The sequence below is a fragment of the Echinops telfairi genome, unplaced genomic scaffold, assembly GCF_000313985.2.
Source record: "Echinops telfairi isolate 266 unplaced genomic scaffold, ASM31398v2 ScPeMD7_7420;HRSCAF=8458, whole genome shotgun sequence".
NCBI lineage: Eukaryota > Metazoa > Chordata > Mammalia > Afrosoricida > Tenrecidae > Echinops > Echinops telfairi.
Window position 1 is genome coordinate 35,177,006 of NW_022111320.1, and position 23,765 is coordinate 35,200,770.

At 45.3% G+C, this 23,765-nt stretch overlaps 1 protein-coding gene across 3 annotated transcripts in view; it reads left to right on the plus strand.

The window, feature by feature from the left end:
• THRB (thyroid hormone receptor beta) overlaps nucleotides 1-16,211 on the plus strand; it is a 463,054-nt gene extending 446,843 nt beyond the window's left edge. For all 3 annotated transcript variants that reach the window (XM_004704028.2, XM_045297409.1, XM_045297408.1), the window contains 3 exons: nucleotides 5,482-5,628; nucleotides 13,027-13,285; nucleotides 15,773-16,211. In XM_004704028.2, coding sequence (XP_004704085.1) covers nucleotides 5,482-5,628; nucleotides 13,027-13,285; nucleotides 15,773-16,014 — 648 coding nt within the window. In that variant the 3' untranslated portion in view covers nucleotides 16,015-16,211. The remainder of the gene's footprint in view (nucleotides 1-5,481; nucleotides 5,629-13,026; nucleotides 13,286-15,772) is intronic.
• Nucleotides 16,212-23,765: the final 7,554 nt, after the last annotated feature.

Consider the following 23,765-nt stretch of genomic DNA (forward strand, 5'->3'; position numbering starts at 1 on the left):
TGACCTTGCAGTTAGCAGCCCAACAACTAAGCCCTTTTGCTCCCTCCCAAGAAGCGCATGAGCTTAAATAACTACAGTTAAAAGTGGTCATAATAATTGCCAAATGAGTGATCAACTCATGAATTGCAGGTGAGGTAGACATCATCTCAAACTCAGGTCATCCGGGAAGGCCTCAAAAAGAGAACTGGAGCCATGGCTTGGAGCACAGGTGGAATTTGGAATGGTGGAGGCAGGAGGGGGGAGGGGGAGAATCAGGAAGGAAAGGGGAAAGGGCAGGGCAGGCAAGCAAGGGAAACTGGAGGGAAGCAGCTGGGCTGACTCAGGCCATCCCCTCAGAGCAGAGGAGAGAGGAAGCAGAACCAGACGACTGTCCCCCAGGTCTACACCTGTCTGTCGCTCTGCATGCCAGAGCGCTCGTGTCGGTATCTGAGCTTGTGCACATTCACAAAACGTAGGTGTGCACATGAGCAAATGTGTACCTTATAGTGGATTACACAACTGTCCACTCTAGTGATCTATCTAATCGATTTAACAGATACCAAGTATTTGCACGATTTGTAATTCGTAGTATCATCCAAATATTGTAGAAAATGTTATTTTTACCTCTAAGGTAAAAATCTTTGAGGAAGTCAAAACTAGGGTTACAGGACTCCACCTTAATTTCTTATATCTGAACAGAGAGCTTTTACGTCTAGTCATTGTATTGGTCAATAAATACCCAGAAGCTACAAAGTACATCTTTTTTTCTACCCTGTTATTTACTTTTCCAAAGAAATGCTTATGAAGTTGTTATATTTAGAAGTTTAATTTTAGTTAAATTACCCTTTCCCTTCAGAATTCTCTTCTTTTGATCTGATATTTTAGGGATACCAAAGATGGTGATTCAAATATCCCAAACACCCCCACAAGTTAATGAACATGATTAACATCAGTATTAATATGCAGACATTTCCCAGAATGCTGCGTATCATTTACAGACAATCAAGTTACATCTACCAGTATTCAATGAGGAGCTGTTTGGATTCAACCAGACCACAGCCATGTTGACTTCAATAGTTTGATCTCTAAAAGAACAATGTATCTGGCACCTGTGTGTATATGAGCCCCTGTTGTTGCTGGTACAGCGGGCTGCACACTCCGCTGCTGACTGCCAGGTCCGAGAGGCAAATCCACCAGCTGCCCCTCGGGAGGAAGGCAAGGGTCGCTGTTCCTGTAAAGACTCACAGTCTCGGAAACCCCCAGGGGCCCTTCTAAACTGTCCTCCCAGGTCACGACGAGTCAGAATCGGCGTTTCATTGCTGCTAGCCGCCAGGGAGCCAACTCTGCTTCATAGCAACTCCAAAGACAAGAGAATAAGACGCGGCACCATCTTCACGATCGCTGGCATGCTGAAATCCATTATTGTGGATTTTCGAACTGTGTGTTTTTAGAACTTTTAGAACAACCCATGGGACCCCTTCTCTGGCACACCATCAAATAGTCATCTATTGTGATCTATGGGGTTTCCATGGGATATTTTTTGAAAATAAGTAGCCAAGCCTTTCTTCCTAGTCTGTCTGAGTGGGGAAGCTATGCTGACACCTGCCGTGGGAGACCCTGCTGGAGTTTGAAATATAATTAGTTGACTTTCCAGCCTCACACAGCATGAGAGCGAGGCATCATGGTCCGACAGACAGACAGACTGGTGCAGGTCATGTCCTGCCCTTTTAAAATGGGTGCTCGCCTTCCTTTGACCTGCTGATCTATGAAACCACACTGGCAAGTGGACTAGGCAGGTAAGACAAGCCTCGTAGTCAGCAGCGAGAAGTCATTATAAAGAGTCAGCAAGGCGTTCTGAAGGACCAGGGGGGAGGGGGCACAGAAAAAGGTGTTGCCGGAGAGCTGGGTACTCGTGACCACTCAGTAGAGCTTCTCTGTCGGGTTTTCCCGGCTGTACAGTTTATAAAAGCAAATCACCAGGCCTTTCTTATGCGAATCTACTGGGGAGGCTTGAATCACCAACCTTTGGGTTAGCAGCCGGTGGCAGAACCCCTGCACCGCCAGGACTTCTCGAAAAGAGGGAGACCCAGAGGAACCAAGGTCCCCATGGCAGTTCGATCTACTGAGGAGAATGAAACAGAAGAGAGAGAGGCAAGATCATCATTAATTACCATAATCAAGAATGGACTAGCCCATTGACCCTATCTGTCTCGGGAAAGCCAGGAGGCCAGTGGCCAGCCATGGCCTCAAAACGTCAAGCTCTAATATGAAAAAGAGAGAACAAAATAAAAAAACAAACCGCAGAACCTGCTGGGTAATCCAAAAAAATGGGACGTGCTGCCAGAGTTTGTTATGTAACATGCTTTTAAATCCTCCCCTGGGGCTGCAAGCGTGGCTCTTGCTACATCCTCAGAGAGCGGGGGCTGCTCCTGTTGACCCTGGAAAGGTGACAAGAGCACCCAAGAGTCATCTTTTGCTTTCCTTCCTGCTAAAAATCCAATGTGGCAAGTAACGGGGTGCAGGGTGAGAAGGAGAAGCCAAGTAACTGAGCTCTAAGCTGGGGGTGGCTACTGCAGGCCAGTGGGTCTCGAAGGGTGTGCCAGGACTGGCGGCATCTGCATCACCTGGGAGCTTGTTAGAAATGCACAGTTCTAGGCACCCCGGCCCTCTGGAATCAGGAGTTCTTGGGAAGTGGGAGGTAGAAAATCCGGTGCTTCTGATGCATAATGACTTTGGGGAACAACTGTATTGGATCAGAGTCTTGTCACAGGTCTGGCCCTTGTGGCTCTGCAAGTGAAGAATTCAGACGTGCTTGGCCGACTCAAAAGGCGCCTTGGTGGCACCAGGGGTTAGACACCCGGCTGCTAACGGCCCAGATAGCTGGTTCAAGTCCACCAGCTGCTCTGAGCGAGAAAGAGGAAGCTGTCTGTTCCTGGAAACCCTATTAGGATCACTAGATGGGTATGTGTTTGGTTTGGTATTTGGGGGGTCTTACGCATAGTGTCAGTTCCACCTGCCCCATCATCCATCCCACCTGCCCATCCATCCCTCCTACTCACCCGACTCACTGCTATCCAGTCTGGTGTGACTCCTGGGCATGTCTGGTAGCGTAACTCCTTCCAGGAGTGGAAGGGCTCATCTCTCTCCCACAGAAGCTGGTGGTTTTCAACTGCTGACCTTGCAGTTAGCAGCCCAACAACTAAGCCCGGAACCTCTAATCCTGCTCACCCTATGCATACCTAAAACAGACCAGAGCCTTTTCCTTGCATCCACTGTGGCTCTAAGCAAAGAGGATACTCACCAAGTGGGTAAGTGGCCAAGAGCTGTGATGTCCTTCATCGCATCTCCAACTTCCTGGAAGACCACTAGAGAGGCGGGTAGAGGGAGGAGTGCCAAAACCAAGCCCACTGTCATCGAGCAGATTCCAGCCCGTGGCAACCCCATAGAGCAGAGTAGACCAGACCCACAGGCTTTCCCCTTCACCAAAGCAGACTGCTGGGAAACTTAACCACTGGGGCACCAGGACTCCAAAGGCTAGCATGAAGCCAAAATATTAAATCACCGTCCTGGCGCCCATCAACTCTGAGCACCCCTATAGGCACGGCGCTAGAAGGCAGGGGAGAAACTGCCCATAGGCTTTCTATAAATCTTTGGCAGAGCAGAAAGTGCCATCTATCTCCCACAGAGCAGCTGGTGAACTGCTGAATGTGGGCTTAGCAGCCCACTGTGCCAGGGAAGGAAGGAAGGAGAGAGGGAGGGAGGAAGGAGAGAGGGAGGGAGGGAGGAAGGAAGGAAGGAAGGAAACTTCACTGCCATCCAGTCAATTCCAACGTATTGCAATCATATAGCACTGCCCCTGCGGACTTCTGAGACCGTAACTCCTCATGGGAGTAGAAAGCCTCGTCTTTCTCCCTTGGGGAAGCATAAAGAGAAGTAGACATCTTATGCCCTGCTGTCAAAAAGTTTTCAGGTGCTATAAATGCATCTGTCACACAGTTTCTGCCAGTTCACCTATTCGCAGGTGTGAAACGGTGGCAGGTACTTCAATCGGCTGTGTAGCCCTGTCTTGGGTAGTGTGACTTTTCCAGTCCCGGTGGACCAAAACTGTTACCTGCCTTTCCTGCCCTTCCCACCCCTGGTAGCCATTAGATCTGTACCACAAATGAACAAACATTCCCTGGATGTAAAAGTCTTGACGTCGGGGTCAGAAGCTGTTCTATTCAGAGAAATGTGCTGTGTGGTACAAAGAACCTGTGTGTGGAGTTAGAGGGACTTAGACCCCAGTGCTAAGGTGGATAGCCTTGACCTGCCTGTTTCCCTGTTGGCTGCTCTAAAAATCAGGACTGTGTGGGAACCACCTGAGATTATTCACACAAGGGGGCTGCTTCACTTCTAGTCCAAACCAAACCCACTGCGCCAAGGCCTATATATAGTATCCTAAATACGGTTCCTAAGACTGTGGATCTTTATGGGATGAGACACCTGCTCTGTCTCCCAAGGGACCACTGGTGGCTTTGAACCACCAGCTCTGAGGTTAATAGTCCAGCGCTTACCTGACAGCACCGACAGCATCACCGGGGTTCGTTGGCTCACTTTTAGGTCACAGGTCAATGGGTGTTATTATTGACAAAGGAAAGGCCTCAGGGAAGAATGTTCTGGTGAAAACAGGAGGTAGCCTAAGAGAAGCCGCATCCCGAAGATCACTGAATGCCAAGTCAAAGAGCTCGATGGCTCCCAGAGCTATCGGAATCACAGACCTGAGCTGCCCAGACTCTGCTTTACCTGCCCAGGTGACTCCCTTGGGTCTTGTTAAATTGCTAATTCTGATCCATTAGGTCAGGGAGGAACCAGAGATTTGGCATTTCTAATGACTCTGGCTGCTACGTGCCATTTGAGGATTGAGGCATGGGCTCTTCAGCAAGCAGGTCCGCTGGTGATGCTGCATCCTAAAGAATGAACTCTGCCTGCCGGGTGCCAGGTTTACACAACTCAGTTCTCATAGAGCAGTCACAGTCCTTTACTTTCTGCCTACGGAGACTACCTCAAACTGGGAGTCTCTAGGGCAGAAGGGAGCGTGGAGCCCCAGAAGGTGGCCAGAAGCAAGTCTGGGTCGACAGAGCACTGGCAAGGCTCCCCATCATCACTCTGTTCCATCCCAGTGCACGCTTCGCCCACCTCTCCATGCAGACACACAAAATGCTCAAGAATGGGTGTCACCGGGCCCACGGATCCATGCTATGTATTGAGAAGCAGAGCCCAAATTCCTGTTCTGTCTATCTATCTCCCCCTTCCTCCCCTTCCCTTCTTTCTCCACTCCCTGTCTACCTCTCTCCAGCAATCCTGGGAGCATTATAACCTGTTCCTGAAATCACCATATCTCTTCGCCTAGAAGAGTGAATCTGCGAACTCCACAGAAGACATGTTCGGTCACATGAAGGAGCTCTGATAAATGGGGGTCCCTTCCACGTCCTTACTGAAAACTTTTCCATTTCTCTTCCGTAGCCTGAAGACATTGGACAAGCGCCAATAGTAAACGCCCCGGAAGGTGGGAAGGTTGACTTGGAAGCCTTCAGCCACTTTACAAAAATCATCACACCAGCAATTACTCGAGTGGTGGATTTTGCCAAAAAGTTGCCTATGTTTTGTGAGGTGAGGAAATTGTTTTTCCTTCTGCATTATTCTTTCACGGTAGTTCCACCCATTTCCAGGAATGTTGGGAACTATTTATTATTTAAAATTAATGAGTAGGGATTTGATCATCGGAAAGCTATGTCCATACAAAATGAAAGTGCACTCATTTTTATTTTCCACCTTCATCATTAACCGATTCACAGGAGATGAATCGAAATCCTATCCATCCACCTAACTCCAGGCATAGGGAAATAATGACAGAAATAACTTCCATTTATTCTGCACCTACTGTGCCCTAACTACCAGGCTCAATGTCACCCTCGCTATATCCAATTCTTAGAACAGATCAGCAGATAGCTATTGTTGTTGTTCGATGCCCTTGAATTTCTGACTCATCGTGACCCTATGTGCAACAGAACAAAATGCTGCCCAGCCTTGCACCATCTTCACAGTGGTCACGATGCTTGAACCCATTGTTACAGGCACTGTGCCAGCCCACTTCTTTTGAGGTCTTTCAATTTTATGTTGAGCTCTACTTTAGCAAGCATGACGTCCTTCTCCAGGGACTGATCCCTCATGGAACATGTCCAAAGTATCTGAGATAAAAAGTGTCACGGTCCCCTCTTCTGAGCAGTAGCCTGATTATACTTCTTCCAAGACAAATTTGTCCGTTCTTCTAGTAGTCCATAGTATATCCAATGTTCTTTGCTGCTAGTCTGTCACAATTCATGTGCATCATTTCTTCTCTCATGCTCCTATGTGCATCAAACTTCATTCAGGTTTCACATTTAGTATTCACCAATTAAAAATAGCAGGGTGGGGTCAGATGTACCTTAGTCTTCAAGGTGACGTTTTGCTTTTTAACACTTTAAAAAGGGTTTTCGCAGCAGATTAGCTCAGTGTAATTCATTGTCTTCATTTCTTGACCACTGTTGCCATGAGTGTTCATTTTGGACTTGACAAAAGTTAAATCCTTGGCAACCTCAACATTTGCTCCCTTAACCGTGAGGTAACTTTGTGCCCCAGTGTAGAGGAGGTTCGTTTATGTTGAAGTGTAATCCACATTGGAGGTTGTAATCTTTGATCTTTATCCATATTTCAAGCCTTCTTCACTTTCAGCAAGCAAGGACTCATCATCTGCATATTAAAAGTTGTTAACCATTCTTCCTCCAATCTTGACAATGCAATCTTATCCATACAGTCTAGCTTCTTGGTTAAGTTGCTCAGCATACGGATTGAGTACGATTGGTGAACGATACTACCTTGACATATACCTTTCTTGAATTTAAACCCACTCCATATCCCCTTGTTCTGTTCAACCAATTGCCTCTGGCCTATGTATAGGTTCTGCATAAACACAATTAAGTGTTCTGTAATTCCAATTCATCACAATGTTATCCATAATTTGCTATGATCCACAGAGACAAATAATATTAACCCCATTTTCCAGATGGGGAAAATTAGGAAACAAATTTAGCTTTTCCAAATATGTGATCTATGTCCCTTCTCGTAGCAAGATAGTCACATGGTTGTTTTTAATCCTCAGGAATAAGTTAAATGGTTTCCACAGAGCTAGGTTCTTCTTAATATCTCCTTAAATCTTTCTTCTTTTCTTGTAAGGTCACCCTTTCTTGTCCCATCTTCAGGAAAGCCTTTATCCAGCAGAGTCTGCACCCTTCTTTCAGCCCTGCTGTGTGGTCACTGAGGACATGGACTATGGAGTCACTTGCATGGACAAGAATACGAGTAGCTCAGACGGTGATTTAAAGTCTTTAAGCCTTAGCTACGTCCTCTTTAAAATGGGAACAAAAATAGGTACTATTTGTAAGGTTGTTGGAAGAATTAACTAGGATAATACACAAGAGTAAGTCCAAGAGTATTGCTATGCTTGCAGTTCTCACACACACAGGTTTATTCCAACCAAAGCAGACTGCAGCGTGTCTCTGTTACCTGTCCATGGCTGCTGCAGACAAGTGCTCTTAGTAATAGACTTATCTTTGTCCCATTAAGACACCCCACCCCACCCCCGAAAAAAAGGTCCCATCAAAACAGTGACTTCTGAGGAGATCTCCTGGAGCTGTTCAAGTCAAAGCAGAGAAGTCAGCTCAGGTTTTACAGACTATTTTATGGGATCCAAGGGGGTAATCTCGATCGATTTCCCAGAAGGGCACAAGACAATTGCAGGGGCTTCTTGTGAAGTTTTAGGGAAACTGACAACTGCACTGCTGAGAGAAGGGCCAGGAAGGCTGTGCAGGCATGTTTGGATTGGTTGTTTTCTAGCATGACTGTGCACCTTCTCCTTCAAGGGCAGCAAGGATTGCCCTATGAAAATTTCCCTCGGAAACATCACCCCATTCACCCACAGTCTGGATCTTGCCCCTTCTGTCTTCTTTTTGGTTCCCAAACTCAAAGAACATTTGAAAGGAACCTGATTTGAGTGCTTCAAGGATGCCCAAGCTACCGTTATGATGTGGTATAAACCAAAGGCAGGGAGTTCTTCATGGAATGGTTGGAGAGTTGGAAATACTGCCTTCCGAAATGTATGCACCTAGATAGAGGATAGATGGAGAAACAATAGCTTCACGTTCTGATATTTTTGTTTAAGATTTCTGTGATCTTGTAGTCATCCTTTTTGTTTCGTTTTACTTATGCTCTTATGTAATGTGCTTAGCACAGTGCTTAGGTCATAAGTATTCTTTAAATTTTAGCTCATAATTCTATTATTTCATCTCGTACAATCTCTTTCTGCCTCTGGTCTTCTATTTCTGAACCAAGTGGGACTGACTGTTTTCTGGGGAATTTTTCTCTTTTATAAACCTCATGAGGTACCAATCTATTGCTCTTCACGCCTCCAAGGAGACCCAGAAGGGTACCAAATAGAGAGACTGTGTACTGCTGTGAGCCTCTTATGTAAGCTACCAAGTGCTAACTGATTCTGGTCTCACCTAGAAGGATGCTGAGTTGCCTCTCCTGGATGACCCCCTGCCTTTGCTCACTAGCTCATTTGTGTCTTTGAGTTTTCAATAAAGGGAAACCAGCTAGAATCCAAGAGACCGCAGACACGAATGGACACACTTCTCATTCCCTATTTCTGAGCTTTCCCAAACACCATCTCCCAGAGGACAGCACAATCGGCTTTAGGAGGATAGGAGAGAGCATCTGTCTCCCTCTTAACCTAAGCTTCCCAGGGGCCAGGGGACCTGATACAACCAGGAATCAAACAGACTTCATCACACCTACGAGGCAGTGAGCCCAAACAGAGGAATTTTCATTATTTCTGTAGCTGGCATCAAATTTTATATGCAATTCACACGATCTTCTTTCCAAGTTACCATCTATTACAGTTTAGATACCTGCTCATTGAAGATGTCTGAAACTTCATAAGGATAATCATCATAACAAGATAACATTACTAGCATTTTGGTGCCTACTATTGTCCACTTTCGTGTGTGTGTGTGTGTGTGTGTGTGTGTGTCTTGGAAGAATTAAGTGGGATCATATATGGAAAGTGTTTGGCACAATGTCTGGGTCATCATATTAATGTAATGTCAAACATAATATATTTGTAGTTAATGCTACAGTTTCTTATTTTTTTTCTAATTTTGCCTATAAGTATAAGTACATATCATGAACGTGCAACTTAATGAATGTTTTACAAATTGGCACACACCTGCATAATCAATATTGAAATAGAGAAACAGAACAGCACCCCCATTTAACTAACATATTACTGTCAGCTGTAGGATATAGATCGTTTAAATATTTTAGTATAAGATGGTTTTAGTGACCTCGTCGTCATAGTGCAGAGAGTCTGTCACCACCACCACTTGACATCAAGTTAATTCAACTCACAGCGACTGCATGGGTGTCAGCGTAGAAGGGAGCTTCACAGAGTTTTCATCCGTGCTTTCAGAGTATGGTCATGTTCGTCACTGTGGAGCGGGTGAGGGGTCACTGTGGAACTGTCCAAGTCCAGGTGTAAAAGACAAGCTTCTCTCTTCACGTTTTCCTCAGAAATTTAAGCCTGTGTGTCAGTCTGGGTAGACTAGAGAAACAAATTCATAGACATTCGTGTGTGTATAAGAAAGAGCTTTGTATACAAGAGCAATTAAATATTGAGAAAACATCCCAGCCCAGTCCATATCGAGTCCATAAGTCCGATATAGCCCATATGTCCAATACCAATCTATAAATTCCTCTTCAGAATCATGCAACACATGCAATGACACTGAGTGCAGGAAGATCACACACAAGCCAGTGGGTGAGAAGTCTTATGGATCCAGTAACAGTGGAAGGGTCTCCACGTGGCTCCTTCAGCTCCAGGGCTCTAGCGTAGCTCATGTGTCTTGTCCACAGGAATGTCTCGCAGGGAGTGAGTGTGTGTCCCACCTCCAGCGATCTATTTATCTCCTTGGTGCCTCCAAATGAGGTCATCAAGCTGTGATCTGATTGACAGGCTAAACTCCACCCCTTTACTCTTAAATCTTAAATTGGCAACAGATTATGTAACTACCACAGGTTGCTTCATTTTCAGAATTTGATCCTTCTTTCAATCTTGATATCCTACAGTGTGGGAAATATCGTTCTGATATTCTGCTGGTGGTGACGTTGTTCTGTCTCCACAAAATTAGGGCCACTTTTACCACAGAAATCCATGCATTTCTAGCATGGGGGCCTCCAAAGGACCTCTCTTAGCCTTTTGCACTTTCTTTCGAATACAAAAGAAGGAAATGAGCTGAGTAAGCCCCTGAACTACCTGTGAAAATGAGTTCAAGACCCCAACTGTGCTGGGTGCTGGGGGCCAGCGACTTCTCACAGACCCAGTTTGAGGCCTCTGTTACAGTTTGTTACACTGTGCTCCTGCAGATGATTCGGTTCAAACCTGGGTCAGCCCACCCTGGAAAGGTTGTGTGATACCTGGAGCTTTGCAAGACTCTCAACACATTGATGGCAGCACTGCTGGAAACGCACAGGCCCATGCCCCGGTGCTTGCTGTCACAGCAGCTCTCTGAGACGTCAGAGTGCGGGGCACCTCCATCTTTATTGGTCAACCTGAGGGATGCTTTCTTAAGAAGACAGGAAGAGTCTGTGGAGGCTCCCTGCCTCTTGCCCTGCCCCTGTTTGAGCCTTATCACAAAGAAATCCTTTAGGCAGATGACTGAAAGAAATGATTTGCCTGTGTGGTTAAACAAATCTCACTCAGGATTTTCTCTTCTTAACAGAAAAGGACATCTGTCATGGGTTTTAGCCCATCAGTGATCCTTTGCAAAGTCTTATTCAGCTTTTAATTCAATTTGAATCAACCACCAATAACTAATGGTGTGGTTTGAAGTTCTACTTTGTAGGCAGACAGTCTATAAAAGTGGGGCCTACACAAGTCTGTATACTTTGTGACAGATAAAAGCATAAATGGTTTCATCTGATTGAACTACGGTAATTGGTCATTTGTCTTGGATGTATTCTATGCCACTGATTCTCAAGAATAGGGCCTGGGGACCATCACCAGGGAACTTGTGAGAAATGCAAAACTTCAGTCCCACCCTAGACCTCTCAGTGCTCGAGTAAACAGAGAACAGAGAGACCCCATAGGGAGGGCAGAACTGCCCCGTTGGATTTCTGAGACTAACTTCTTACAGAAGTAAAGACTTTCATCTTTCCCCTGGTGATTTCGAACTGCTAACCTTGCAGTTAGCAGCCCCACAAGTAATCCACTACACCACCAAGGCTCCTGCCAAATGGGTGTAGCCCAGTGATCCTACTCAATCAGCCCTCAGATCACTCTGAGGAAGGTGAAGACAGAGATTCACTGCCATTGGCATTGAAGTCATCCCTCTGTCTACTTCTTCAGTCAGTTCTCCACTACTACTGTAGACCTAGCCAAGTTTGAGCTTTCAATTTCATACTACGTGCCTGGGCCAGGAACTCAAGGATGTCATTGAGGGATGCATATTAGTAAAAGCAAATCACAGTGGGTTGGTTTTTGTTTTAATGGTGGGGAGGAGAGAACTTAGACATGTCGATTCTAGAGCCAAATATGGCTGACTTTTATTCTTCTGGCACAGTTGGGTAAGTGTTGGACTGCTAATGTTGAGAGGTCAAACCCATCAGCCATTCGAAGGGAGAAAGTTGAGGCTATCTGTCCCTGAAAAGAGTCAGAGCCTCAAACCCTATGTAGGGTCACTATGAGTCAGAAGCCATTCCATGGGATTGGGGCTTGTTCTGTAGAAAAAAGCTAAGCCATTTGGAATTACCGTATATACTCGAATATAAACCGACCCGAATATCAGCCAAGGCACCTAATTTTACCACCAAAACTGCATTTAAAATGTGCTGAAAAACTTGGCTTATACAGGAGTATATGCAGTAAGTTGCTTAGAGATGGGTGTAACCCAGAGACGTTATAGACCTTGCCCAAGGTCACCCAGTGCATTATGGGGCAGAAGTGAGGCCAAAACTTGGGCCCACAGACTTTCTTTTCAGAAAGTCACTGTACTGACTCTCCTGTAAGCATAGAATCACAGACTGACAACATCTCAGTAGTGGTTACCCATTGAACTGTAATCCATAAGGTCAACAGTTCCAGCCACTCTTTGGGAGGAAAGAAAGATAAGGCTTCCTACTCTCATAAAGTCTCAGAAACTCAGAGAGGCAATTCTCCCCAGACCTACAGAATCACTACGATCTTCCTACAGCGAGTTATAAAAGTCAGACTTTAGACTTGTCATCAGGAGGGTCCTTGGAGAAGAACATGGTGATTGGTATAACTAGAGGGTCAAAGAGAAGAGGAAGACCCTCGGGGAGGTGGATTGACACAATGGCTGAAACAACTGCCTCCAACAGAGCCATGGCTGTGCAGCTGGCGCGAGGCATGGCAGGGTCTGGTTCGTTTCCCACAGGTCTCTAGGAGTCAAGGCCAAAACCAAGGAGCAAACTGACCCCCTGCACACACTCTTTTTTTCTAATAAGATACAAAAGTGCCAACAGTTAATGGAACTGGTATTTCCCCACCCCACCCCCCACCACGCTGGAGTTCTATCGTAGCAGGCATGGGGCTGTGTGTAAGAGAACACAAAGGTTAATTTACCATAGTCTGCTTTCCAGTAATTATCAGTCAGAGTCATAATTCACACCCCAAGCTGAGGGGTTAGATAGCGCTGTTTCACACAAGACTGCAGTCCTCCTATGATGTCTCATAAAAGACATGCACACTGCGGAGATTAAAGCAGATGAAAATGACCACCTACTTGGCGGACCGAGGCCGCTAGCCCAGCAGGCAGGGAAAGGGCACGTTCTTACAGAATCCAGGGCTCCGATGTTGACCAGGGTGCTGTGTCTGTTGAGTTGACTAGATGGCTTGTGGTTCCTGACTGACACTTGTCCCCTCGTCCTTTGCACCTGTGGGCTGGTTCTTTTCAGCTGCCGTGTGAAGACCAGATCATCCTCCTGAAAGGCTGCTGCATGGAGATCATGTCCCTTCGTGCTGCTGTGCGCTATGACCCAGAAAGTGAGACTTTAACGCTGAACGGGGAAATGGCAGTGACGCGTGGCCAGCTGAAAAATGGGGGTCTTGGGGTGGTGTCGGACGCCATCTTTGACCTGGGCATGTCCCTCTCTTCTTTCAACCTGGACGACACGGAAGTAGCCCTACTGCAGGCCGTCTTGCTGATGTCTTCAGGTGAGTGTGCACGGGCTCGGGAAGTCAGTCTGCACAGAGCTTTGGCACATCTAGTGTTCATTCGAAATCATTCAGTGGACAAATGGATCTCCCTGAAGCTTCAGAACCATACTTTACTCTCCTTCAACATGCAATGAGGGAGTCACCCATGAACTGGGCACTGAAGGAGGCTGTCAGGTGCCAGATGTTTTTTCGCAGTCTCTTAGGGTAGGGCGATAGAGCCAAGAGGGTCATCTGAAAGCTTCCTCGCCACGTCCCACCTTCAGTGGGCAGCTCTTAGCCTATTTCCTGTAGATGCCCAAGCCTGCATTCTTCTAATTTTATATACCGTATATACTCCTGTATAAGCTGAGTTTTTTTCAGCACATTTTTAATGCAGCTTTTGTGGTAAAATTGGGTGCCCCGGCTGATATTCGGGTTGGCTTATACTCAAGTATATACGGTATATAGGCTATCGGTGTGAGCAGTCCACTGGAAACCAGTAGGGAGATGTAAAATCTGTCCTTGGCTCAGCTGCAACTCAAGTTGTGGTTACCCATTGCTGTGTAACACAGCACCTCAAAACTCACTGGCTTGAACCATCCAAGATGGCGGAAGCTGGGGCTGCAGCATCCAGCACAGCCCAGGCCCCTCTCCCTGTGGCCTCTCCTCTGCAGAGTGGTTACACACCTTGTATGGCTGTTGTAGTCTAACAGGAAACTGTCCAAGCACATGAAAGCGGAAGTAGCAGATCCCTGAGGGGTCCAGTCTTCAGCCATACAGCATCATTTCTGCCACACTCTAGGGGCCCAAAGAAGCTCCCACACATGTCCAGCTTCAATAGGCCACCTCTACCTAGGTGGCTGGCATGAAAAAGAACTTGTAGCCATCTTTCATCTGCCTTGGCTCATTATCAAGACCTCTAATTCCCAGCCAAAGAAAGGTGGGTACTAATAATGAGGATATTATTTGGATCATGTCATAATAAATAATAAATGCAAATTTTAGAGGAGTCTTTCAGGAATGCTCATCTTTGAGCAGGAGGCAGTTCAGAACCATCCACGTTTCAGAGCACTCTCAATTTAGCTCTGCCTGAGCACTTGCCACTGCTTTGTGACCCCGTGCTTACTAACCTGTCTGTCCCTGCAGATGCCTTTATAGAAAATGGTGATGGATCTAACTGGACGCCTAGCACCCAGGCCCGTGTTCAGTAGAATTCAGGAAATGTTTCGTCAGGAAATGGCTGCAGATCCAGGCAAAATCTCAGCCACAAGTGAAAATGAGAATTCTTTAACACTCCCTTGTTAACTTAGAATCATGCTTAAAGATTTCAAACTTGTACCCTATCGATATTCCCTGTATAACCTTGAGGAACTCTCCAGCATCTCTCGGCTGTACACTAAACGAATCCGATTTGGATTTCTAGAGAGCAGGACCCTTGACATGGGAGTTCCTTTAACCGGAACTACAGAGACAGAACCAAGAGAGAAGTGATCATTATTTGCGCCCTGGCCATTCCACACTTACTGGCTTTCTCGTGTATTCTTTGTTATTTATGCTGTCTTTTCAGCTGGCTTCAGTTGCTTTCCACATACTATGGGGAGACACAAGATTTGAGAGGATTCCCAGGGGCAAGGTCACTTCTTGCTCTTCTCCAATGACAGCTCTTTCCTTGTCACCATGATGCTAGTATGGCTCCTCTCCCCTTTTAATTTCCCACAATGCTACCCACCCGCACGTTGCAGATAGCAATGTTATTAACAGTATGAGGAGAGAGAAAGGAAGGGGTACGCACACGCTGGCAAACAATTGATTAGCTAGTGTCTGTACGTGTGTCGTTTTCAAGAAAATCTCCGACCGTCTGGCATTCCTCCTTACGCTCCCGGGTCTGCTGGGATGGCCCCCGGCTTGTCTCCATCCTTCCTTGTCCTCCAGCCCATGCTTATCCTCCACCTTCTCCCAGGCAGCCTGTGCAAAGGCAAGTCTTTCCTCTTAATAGGCAAAGTATCTCGTCTGGGTTAGCCATCTCCTACTCTACCCAGGAGCGAGGCAGCACGGTCCACACCCAAGGAGGTAATTTCTCTAGACCAAGGACACATATCTGAAGAGAACAGTGATTCCTTTCAGATAAGGTATATCCCTAGCCTGGTATCTTGGTCCCTGATGCCCCAGAGTTCTCAGGTTGCACCCACATTCATTCCTAAGAAATGCCGAGTCCGCAGATGTGCATCTCTCCCATTAGCCAAACCAGTGGTCAATGACTTCATTCCACATCAAACAACTCGATATGTCTCAGAGTAAAGCAATGCTCCACGGGGTTTTCTGCCGGCTGGATTTCAGTAGGAGAGAGCCAGGCCTTTCTTCCTAGACACCTCTAAGTGAATGCAAACTTGCGTCCTTTCAGTTAGCAGTTGAGCTAGTAAGGTGTTTGCACCACCTTGGATAAAACAAGGCGAGAATGCTTCTTCCCACTTCCAAAGGAACATCTGTCTTCTTTCTTCCTCTTAGATCGCCCAGGGCTTGCCTGTGTTGAAAGAATAGAAAAATACCAAGATAGCTTCCTGCTGGCCTTTGAACACTATATCAATTACCGAAAACACCACGTGACACACTTTTGGCCAAAACTCCTGATGAAGGTGACAGACCTGCGGATGATTGGAGCCTGCCACGCCAGCCGTTTCCTGCACATGAAGGTGGAATGTCCCACGGAACTCTTCCCCCCTTTGTTCTTGGAAGTGTTTGAAGATTAGACAGACTGAATTCATTCTCATAATTCCTACAGCACTACTGGGTGTCATTTCATTCCATTGCCTAGCTCTTCTTGTTTGTTTGTTTGTTTGTTTTCCTTTGTGTTGGGGGTGGGTGGTTTTTCTGGGGAGAAAGGGAGATAGTCCTTGGCATAGACATGGATGAAATTGCCCCTTGAATGCGGGTACTTGTAACTATTGCATTTTGTTTTCTAGTCCTTTGATGTGAATGCTTTGGAGGTTTTACAGGTGCGGGGGGTGGGGTGGGGGGCGGGTAGGGAAACCATCATTAATTCACCAGCACCAAGCCATCACCAGCTCCCCTCTGTGTCTGGTCAGAGATTCAGCAAGCATCATGGCACCACAGAAGCTGAGGCTATTCTTCGTTGCCGTCGAGGCAGTTGAAACTCATGGCAACTCCATGAGTACAGAGTCGAACTAATCCACAGGGTTTTCAAGACGGCAACCTTTCAGACACGGAGCACCAAGCCTGTCCCAGGAGGTACCTATGGGCGGGCTCCAACTGCCAACATTTCAGCTCAGAGCTGAGTGCCGAACCATTTGCACCACCCAGGGCGGATGACTAAAGAACCCTTAAAACCAAGATGGTATTGTCACCTTGGCCTAATCATGATTCTTTGACCAGGGCAGGATTAGAGATGGCTTTCAGCCGTATAGAGGAAGTATGGAGCAAATGTGTAACCATTCAAGAGCCTTCTGCTTTCAGCTTCCTTCCTTCTTTCCCAGCTGGATAACTTCGAATGCACAGGAATATTTTTGCCCTGTGAATGTTAGCTGCCTCTTTCAATATCACTTTTAAACCTGATGATAGAGCTCACATTGTACAAGAGCATGACTCAAAGTTGTGTGGGTATTTGATCGAGACCCATGGGATAGGGGGTTAGGGACCTTTTTTCAGTGAGCCCAAAAAAATTAGAAGTCTTCAACATCAGTAACTCACCAGTTTCCCCAAATTCACATAGCGGTACCTCACAGCAGGACGGCTTCTTTACAGTTTAGGCTTGCAGAAAATTTCCACACAAATCAAACTTCGTTACAGGATGTTGTCGTTTCTCAATGGCATCTGATCTATCATCTCCCAAGTTAGTCACTCTGATTGCATCTTTGCTGAGCTGACAACAGATTTCCCTACGGAGCAAATCTTCTAATCAAGGGGAGATAACAAGCTGAAATGTGTGTCTCATTCTGGAATAATTCTAAGGAGAGATGAGTGTGTTCAGATTTTTCAGTTGAAGGAAATGCCATGTCCTGAGAGTCCCTTAGGGTCCTGATGGTTGGATGACTGGTCCCGGCTTGTCTCTGATCCTCAAGCTCTTAGCTTGACTCACAAATGTTTCTTAGTCCCCATCTTCCCCTAGGAGTCTGAGGTATTAGATAGCCTGTCACTAACCATAGAAGCCACCGGTCCCCTCACAGACCCTGTCTGTCCCTCTTGCAACACTGCCCTGACTGATGAACACTATCACTACTATTACCACCAGTTGCCAGTTGATTAAGACTCACAGCGACCCAACAGGACAGAGTAGAAGTGCCTCTACTGGGGCTCCAAGACTGTAATTTTTACAGCAGCAGCCTGCCTCATCTTTCTCGTGAAGAGCAGCTGGTGGGTTCGAACCATTGACCGTTGGGTTAGCAGCCAAGCATGTAACCACTTCACCACTGGGGCTCTCACGAACTGATAGTCACAGGAAAGGCCTGGAGACTATGTGCACGTACAATCTTTCCCCCGACCCATCTGCCTCCCTTCTGCCGGAGTAGCTTGTGCCCACTCTACAAATGAAAAAAAGGTGATCCCTCATCACTTCAACTTCAGACAATGGGCAAAGAATGTACCCATGCAATTGAATGTACCTCATCTTTCTGGCATAGTAGATACAAACATTCGTTTGCCTGCCTTTTACTGCCTTATCCTGGAGATACTGGGGAATATAAGCCATATCAGTGAGGTTCACCTGAAAACAAAGGAATGTAAGTCACTGTGAAAACCAAGTTGACGAATCCTTTTTTTTAAGTTCGGTGGAGCATAACTGGCCCAGGAGTCCTGGGGCCTGAGTTCGAGTCTGTGCTCTGTCCGTTGGAAGACATGTGATTTGGGGAATTGGTTTTCTCACCTGTTGAATGATTCATTGAAGTCGATGATCTCGAAACCCTTCCCATCCTTCATAGTGTATGAATTTCAAGAGAGAGAACCTGGTTATCTTATGGTTCCTTTCATTGTCGTATTTCTGGTTTCATTAAGTGAACGTCTGGACCAATTAGTGGTTTGGGTGGGGGAAAAACAAAGCAGATTTGATGTTGTCTCAACCTAATGTTGGGCCACTGAGAAGAAGACAGCATGGCCTTGGAAAGAGGGGGTGAGGAACCGAAACCCCAAGTTTGATGGAACTAATCTGGAGGGAAGTTGTATGCTTAATGAACTGAAGCCAGGACTCTGGCTTCTGGGGGAAAGGAAATGAGATGATCAACTGTTGAATTTGCTAAGTAGCCAGAGAAGGAGAGACGGGCTGCACTGAAAATGACAAGCATGAAGGCCATGGGGCAGATGTCCTACCTTGACTTTTTCTGCTGGTTGTTTTTCGGTTTGGCTTTTTCTGGCTAGCCTCCAGCCACTCTCCCTACGGGCTCACGATGCTAACATCTCAGCCCCCTCTCTTTTCCGTCCTGGGAGTACTACCTTGAAGCGGAAACAAAAGCTGACCTGCCTCCTGTGTTCTGGGGTAATCCAGAATGTGGGGGAAAGGATGGCCCGCAGACAGGGGCACCCCTGAGAAGTTTCCTCACTGAGAAGAATCTCTTCTTTCAGACACTCCCAGGTCCACATGCGCATCCAGAGCTGACCTACAGCTAAATTCAAATGCTTTGGGGATGGACTTTGGAAATTGGCCAAACAGTTCAATGGATCTACGATACTAACCCAGCTTGCCCAAAATATAGTCATGTTTGGCCGTCGGCCCCTTAAATAACTGCTTCCAACAAGCAAACTGCTGCTTTGAAAATCTAGTTGGAGGCTGAATCCTCTTTGCCGAGCAGGACAAGCCTCCGTGTGCCTGCACTGACAGAAAAGGCTGTCAGGACCCAAAGGATCATGACTCCAGGGGTCAAAGCAACGAAACTCCCTCCTGGGGTGACTGAGGTACTTCAGAGCATCTCAAAACTCCATCTCCTAAAACTCGCCTGAGAGGGGTTTGCTCTAGATTTTAATCCTTTTGTTTGTTTGTTTGTTTGTTTTTTCCCTAACTTGTCAGGACTTTCACATCAAGTGTGAACCTGATTGAAACACCCTTGCATCTGTCTCCAGTGGGGACATCCCAGTAGAGTAGAGCTCATCTGTGCAACTGGGATCCGACTTACACATCAGTTCACATTTGGAGATGACTGGTGTGGAGTGTGAGTGTGAGTGTGTGTGTGTGTGTGTGTGTGTGTGTGTGTCTCCCTCAAGTGTACTTTGCTCTTCAGTGTAGATGTCCAGTATTTCCAGAAATAGTGAGGGAAAAAAAAGTGAAATCTTTTCTTCGTGATTTTGCTCAAATCACCACGTGCCACCTCAGAGCTTTTTCTAGTCAAATGAGCCTTGGTCCTCAATGACGCGCTTGACGTGTTGACCCCTCAGTCCAGTGATGTCCCCACACGGATGCCCTGAGGGACACCCCTCCGCCTGCAGTGTGGCCTTGGGGCGCTCCGGCCACCCCCACTCTGACCCAGCAGCACTCGCCGATTGCTCTTCTGTGACCAGATGCGCCAGCCCTGCCCCTCTCCACACTACGCCCCTCCACAGACTCAGCCTCCCCGGGACTAACTGCTGAGCACCCGCAAAGCATGTCCTCGTCGGCGAGCCCTGCTTCTTCTTCTGTGGGACTCTAACCTGTTCGTGTCATATTGACCTTTTGCTGCATGAGTCATAAATTATGAAATCGATCTTACGGTTTTTGAACTGTAACCAGCATTGAGAAGGCTAAACCTTTCTCATGAACTGAATTTAAGTGAGTCATCAAAACAGCATTTCCTCTCCCAAAAAAGGAGGGCAATGACAGACATTTGAATCTCTTTGCCCTTTACAACGGCTATAGTGTCAGGTCCTAAAATAAGCTCATAATTTTTCCTGTTATTTTAATAATATGGAAATAGTAGCCTAGTGTTTCTTTTGATAGCGATAGACTATAATCCATATTTAAATTTTATAGAGGAGAAATTTTATTATACTGTGATGTAGATATTTATTACCCAGGTAAGGATTTGCCCGGTATGTATTTTTTACAATTGAAACATTTTGCTTTAATCTTTAAAAAAAAAAAAATTACATGAAAAAACACACACATGGGAAAAAACAAAAAAGACTAGGGGATCAAAGGTTTGGCCTCATCAGAATTTTTACTGTGTGCTGTATAAATGTTTGCAGATGCAAAATGTGTACATTTATCATGTGTTTCCACATTCATTAATGCCGCCTTCAAGAGCAATATCATGCAGGTAAACCGCTGTGTGTGGCTTTCTGTGGCAAAGCTGGCCCACCTGATGCACAAGACAATCAAATAGACAATCGGTCCTCCTCAGGATGCAGATGCTACTCATGTAAATTACGGAGCACAATGTAAGACGAAAGGAGACACTTTATGTAATTACACAGGTATTGTTGCTAGAGAAAATATCAGGGCATGAATGAGCTGACCCTACGCCGTTTCTTTCTTCTTGGGTTCCTTCTTCCTGACTGACTTGGCAGTTGTCAGGTGAGCACAGAGCCAGGAGTCCTCTGTGCTGCTCTCTTCAGAGAAAACCTGTTCCCCCCCCTTTGTGTTTTCATGCCCTGAGAATCAGAAAAAGAAACACTACAAAATAGGAAAGATTTACAGTCATTGGAAGATCTTGTTTTGCAAACAGTGTTAAGTGATATTGCTAGATTGATTTTTTTTTTTTCCGCCTAAAACTCTGTTGAAATCTGTGATCGGAATGTTTTGAACTATCCAAAAAGAAAATTTGTATATTTGGGGGGAAAAAATGGATTTTTACATAGCTTTTGTATGCACATATTAAATTGTAATTATGACTATAGTGGGTGTAGATAAATTCATAAGCTGAAATTCTAAAAAAGAAACAAAAAGCTTATAACTGATACATTTTCCTGTCTCTTTTTTCTTTAAATCGTATTTTGCCTGGTGTTGCCTGCGCTGCTCACATCAGCTGCTGCCCGGAGGGAGGAGAAGGGGCTGTAAGGGCACTCGTTTCTTCAACATCTAGTAGACTAATAGAATTGTATCTGGGACGACAGTATGGGGGAAGGGAGGAGAGCAGTTCAGGGCTGGTGGGGGGGACGAGAGGATAAAGAATGATAAGCTCTTTCATATCTTCTTAAAATGTTTCAGAATAATATGACTTGATTAATGGAACTCCACAAGCCTCGGCAACCACCATATACCTTGAACCCCCTTGCCCTGAACCCTGCCTGTGGCAAGTGACTAAAGCCTAATCCACCTGATTTAAACATGAGGAGAATTTACTGGCTCTTGTCCCCGGAAGCTCGGGAGACACAGAGCTTTATGCATCGCTGGATAGATGTTCGTTCAGCATAATTAGGAAAGACTCCCATCCGCTCTGCATGTCTGTTCTCTTCTGCAGAGATTTCCGTCACGTAGAAAGCAGGCTCCTGTAGCCTCTCGCCCTAGGGTGGCCCCCAGTAGCTCTGCGGCTTCCTACCACACCACAGCCAGGGGACAGTGTTGCTTTTCTGCAGCAGTGCCAATGAACCTGCTGAGCCCAGGTCTCATGGACCCAGATGAACGCGTGCCCATTCCTGAGCCAGTCCCTGACGCATCCGTGGAATCCTCTAAAATAGACTTTTCCCGGGAACTGGGTAGAAGAGAAGAGGAATGATGGGCACCAACTAAACTATGGGCTAGAAAGAGCAGTCCTCAAAGAAAAACGTAAGTCTTGGTACTCGAAAGAGTGGTGAGAAATGGTGGAAAAGCCAAAGCAGCCAATGTCCAGGCTGGAAGGTACCATATATACTTGTGTATGAGCCGAGTTTTTCAGCAGTTTTGGGGGTAACATTAAGTGCCTCGGCTGATATTCAGGTCGGCTTATACTCAAGTATATACGGTAAGTCTGAAACCGCATCCATTTTCACAACAACAGTGGCATCTCTTGAACACAAAAGATTTGACCAGAACAGGAACCAAATAAAGAGGTTTTGCTTTTGTTTTTTAACTTACGTTACATCCTCATCGGCTCATGAAGGAAACCAATCCTGGTAAGACAGCAAGCATCTCCTGTTTCCCGGGACTAGATTGATCCAGAGTTCCATTTTCTGAGTTCTTCTACCTGGAATATATATGATTTTGATAGTTAACCTGTTTTCTACATGATGTATCTCCAAACTCCATCCTCTTGAGCATAATTCCACCCTCAACCACTTTATTTTAGAGACCGTGCATGTACATATATATGAGTCCGAGCTCATATAACCAGTTGTCATCTAGTTGGTGCTAACACATGGTGACTACATAACACATGGTGACTACATGTATGTCAAAGTAGAACTGTGCTTTATAGGTTTCCTATAGGGCTGATTTTTCAGAAGTACATCACCAAAATGTTCTCCAAGGTGCCTCTGGGGGAACCCAAATTTCCAACTTTTCAGTTATCCAAGAAATTTATAAATGACTTTTTAAGTGTACCTCCTTCACCATTTCTGTATTCCTCCGTTTAGTCTCTTAAGCTGTTTTTATTATGTTTTCCTAGTATGTTAATGTTATCTTTGATCTTTTATCTCTTCTTTTTCCATGTTTCTTTTTCATTCATTTCTTTTTCTCTAATCCTCTAGTTTTTCAACCTCTGTTAACCTTAGCTTTTAATTATTTCATTTTAGTAATTTCAATAAATATTTCCATTACATTTAAATATATTTTCATTATTCTTTCTCCAGTATTTTTACTTTTTGCTCTAGCTTACTTTTATGTTTCTATTTTGAGTTTCTGGTTTTATTTTTTCCCCTATGGTAATACTTGGCAAATAAGGGGGTAAAAGCAAACCAAACTCATTGCCAGCAAGTTGATTCTGACTCATAGTGGCTGTATTAAGACAGGGTAGAACTGCCCCCCGTGAGTTTCTGAGACTATAACCCTTTGTGGGTGTAGAAAGCCTCATTTTTTCCCCATAGAACAACTGGTGGCTTCAAACAACTGACCTTTCAGACCACAGCCCAACATATAACCACTATACCAACAGGACCCACAATCTAAGAAAAGGAATTCAAACCTTAAAATGTTCTTTTTTTTTTTTAATAGTGACCAAGAATTTTTTTAATATAACTTTTTATTTCTAATGAAATCTGAAATATTGAATAGCATGTCTATCCTAGTTATTAACAATTCATTAAATAAGAGATGATTGAAAATATCATACATTTTAATGAAAATAAGAACTAATATATAGGAGTAGATAAAATGCCTTTTGAAGACTGGTAAAATTTATCAAGAGTCGAATGAAATACATAACTTATTAATTTTTTATAAGAACATTACAAAGTGATGGTGAATTATACCTATATCAATATGCAGGGAAGAGCACTATTCACAATAGCCAAAAGATGCAGCCGATCCAATGTCAATCAACAATGAATGGATAAACAAATGTGGTATAAACATACAATGGAATACTTTTCAACTATTAAGAAATGACAACAATCCGGAGAAGAAAACAACAGGACCGACAGTTCTGGGGGGACATGGGAGAGGGGGAGG